The sequence below is a fragment of the Arabidopsis lyrata genome (genome assembly GCF_000004255.2).
Source record: "Arabidopsis lyrata subsp. lyrata unplaced genomic scaffold ARALYscaffold_451, whole genome shotgun sequence".
Classification (NCBI taxonomy): Eukaryota; Viridiplantae; Streptophyta; class Magnoliopsida; order Brassicales; family Brassicaceae; genus Arabidopsis; species Arabidopsis lyrata.
Window position 1 is genome coordinate 1 of NW_003302247.1, and position 2,584 is coordinate 2,584.

The following is a 2,584-nucleotide window of genomic DNA, read 5'->3' on the forward strand; positions in this document are numbered from 1 at the left end:
TTCTAGTAAACGGTACAAATGGCAAAAACTCCATTTCTTTACTAAGATTTAGCATTGCTTACATATTTCATTGGGAAACAATCAAATCTTGATCTCTGTTTTTTTCTCCCTGCAGGCCGAGTTGTGTTTTTGGGAAAAGCCGGTGATATGCAGCAACCAAGTTCTGCTGAGCTTAGAGGCGTTGGCTACTACTGAATTTTAACATACAAAATTGTCATAAAGGTACACAATTTGCTATTGTAGTTTCACTTCTGTTGTCTCTTCTTGTATCTTGAAGGTTTGGTTTAGCGTTCTTCAATTGGCATTGGCCCTTTACATTGTTTTCGGCTAACCAAACTAAACCAAACCCAACCAATACGATTTAAATTAAACCGAATCTAAACCAAAATCTCGATTCTAAACAAAGTGAAAATCAAGACCAATCTCCACGTGTTTACAAACATTGCATGAATGCCACCTCAAAGCTGAATCTGTCCTCCATTTGTTTTACCCTTCCTCATTCTATTCTTTGTCACACACGAAAACAACAATAGCTCTCTACAATGGCGGAAAGGTTCTCTAGCGGCGAGGCCCAATATTGGCCCATCTACGGTAGCTCCACCACCACTCCCACTGTTAGCAACAGCCCCATCGCGTCGGTTTTCCATCAGCTCCGATCTCATTCTCCAACCTCCTCGCAGCTCTTTGGTTTCCTCGCTCTCTTTATCTCCAGTGGAATCCTCCTCTTCCTCCTCGGTGTAAGCGTCACCGCCGCCGTGCTCGGCTTCATTGTGTTTCTTCCATTGATCATCATCTCGAGTCCGATATGGATTCCCGTTTTTGTCCTCGTGGGCGGGTTCTTAACGGTCTCTGGATTTCTGGTCGGAACGGTGACAGTCCTGTCGTGGACGTACCGCTATTTCCGGGGAATGCACCCGGTTGGATCGAATCAGATGGATTATGCACGTAGTCGGATCTATGACACGGCCTCTCACGTCAAAGATTACGCTAGAGAATACGGTGGTTACTTCCATGGCAGGGCTAAAGATGCGGCCCCTGGTGCTTGACCTGAACCGGTTGGTATAGTCTGGGGCAGGGTAGTATTAACCGATCGCGGTACGATTTATGGAGCAGGAACACGGTTCATGGTATTATACTATATTTTCTTATTTTGTTTCCGTGATAAGATGAAGAAGAATGTCTAGTTATGTATAAGAACATCGAGTTATCTTGAATTGTAATATTTTATTTTGTTTCCGAGTTTTTTTTTTCTATATATTTTGGAGGAGATACTTACATAATCAAATGTCTTCCGGTTATCGTTTTTAAGTATCTTCATTGATTATTTCAGACGATATGGAAGAACATGTTACATCCTTTCTGTGTTATTTTTCTAATAATGAAAATGTTCTTTATTCTTTTGAAATAGTCATGTTCAAGTTTGACAAAAGTTCCAATAAGAACCTTTTATTGTTAAAACCAATGACTTAATAACCCTATCTATACGTTTTATGAACATGAAAATTGTCTATCTGTGTATTAACATTGTACTGAAAGTCTGAAATCTAAAGAGAATATGGTGTTGGGTGCAAATATGTTACTAGTGAATCCAAATTTATGACATCTCTAGAATAAATATTATGTAAAAGAAAAGGATTGTAAAATGTTGGTTACAAAGCCTATTCAGGGAAAGTCTTAGATTATGTCCACTGGTAATTGGTTTGACAGAATTCAAAGATTCCAAACTTTATTAAGAAAATCTTAATTCGAATGTTTACCCTTTATAGTAGCTAATTTATGACTCACTGTGTGTTGATGCATGAACTGAGACAATTTATTGTAGCTAGTTTATTAACATTGGAAAAATCAGTCACTGGAGATTTTGAAGAGGCACAGAATACGCATACAATGGTTACATATTTACAAGCTCAAACGTTACATTACGGAAAAAAAATCTAATGTGACATTAAGCATATATAATTAATTAGATTCTAAGACAGTTGGAATCTTCTTCACCCCTACTTTTTTTTTTTTTTTTTTGACTTCTTTGTGTTTTGATTTTGTAGTCAAAGCCAGCCAGACAAAAAAGCCAAGTCAACACCAAAACTTGCTGAACATCAACCGTTGATTTGGTCTAATGTATTTTTGAAAACGATTATTTTGGCGTTTGTAATCATTAACATGGCTAATTAAAGGTCATCATTGGAACCTTTTTACCGCATAGTGGATTCAAATTCTCAATTATTCCATATATATAAATGGAAAAATATAGTTCAACCACATGTAATCGCTTTCTCTAATTAATGATCCATTTGAATGGTAATGAACGGTTGAAATGGGAAAGAAATCTTAGCCTTTATTATATCGGATTTTTTTTTTAACTACTAAAGTTTTAAATTTGCCAAACGTATTAAATACTACATAAATTACACAATAATATGCATGCTTCTACCAATAACAACGGAACAACCAAAGCTCCTAGAGAACTTACCACTTGCCTGATGACACCTCAGACAACAATCAAATTCTTCAACTAAAATTTAAACTTCTTTTCCGGTCGGGTTTAACAATGACCCGACATAAGAACGGGTCTGGCGCTCCGGAA

At 37.1% G+C, this 2,584-nt stretch overlaps 1 protein-coding gene across 1 annotated transcript; it reads left to right on the plus strand.

Annotated features, from left to right (window-relative positions):
• Positions 1-95: 95 nt before the first annotated feature.
• On the plus strand, positions 96-1,246 carry LOC9298544 (oleosin 1). The gene has a single exon (XM_021035867.1). The coding sequence runs from the start codon at positions 543-545 to the stop codon at positions 1,044-1,046; it is 504 nt and encodes a 167-aa protein (XP_020891526.1). The 5' UTR covers positions 96-542; the 3' UTR covers positions 1,047-1,246.
• The last annotated feature ends 1,338 nt before the right edge of the window (positions 1,247-2,584 follow it).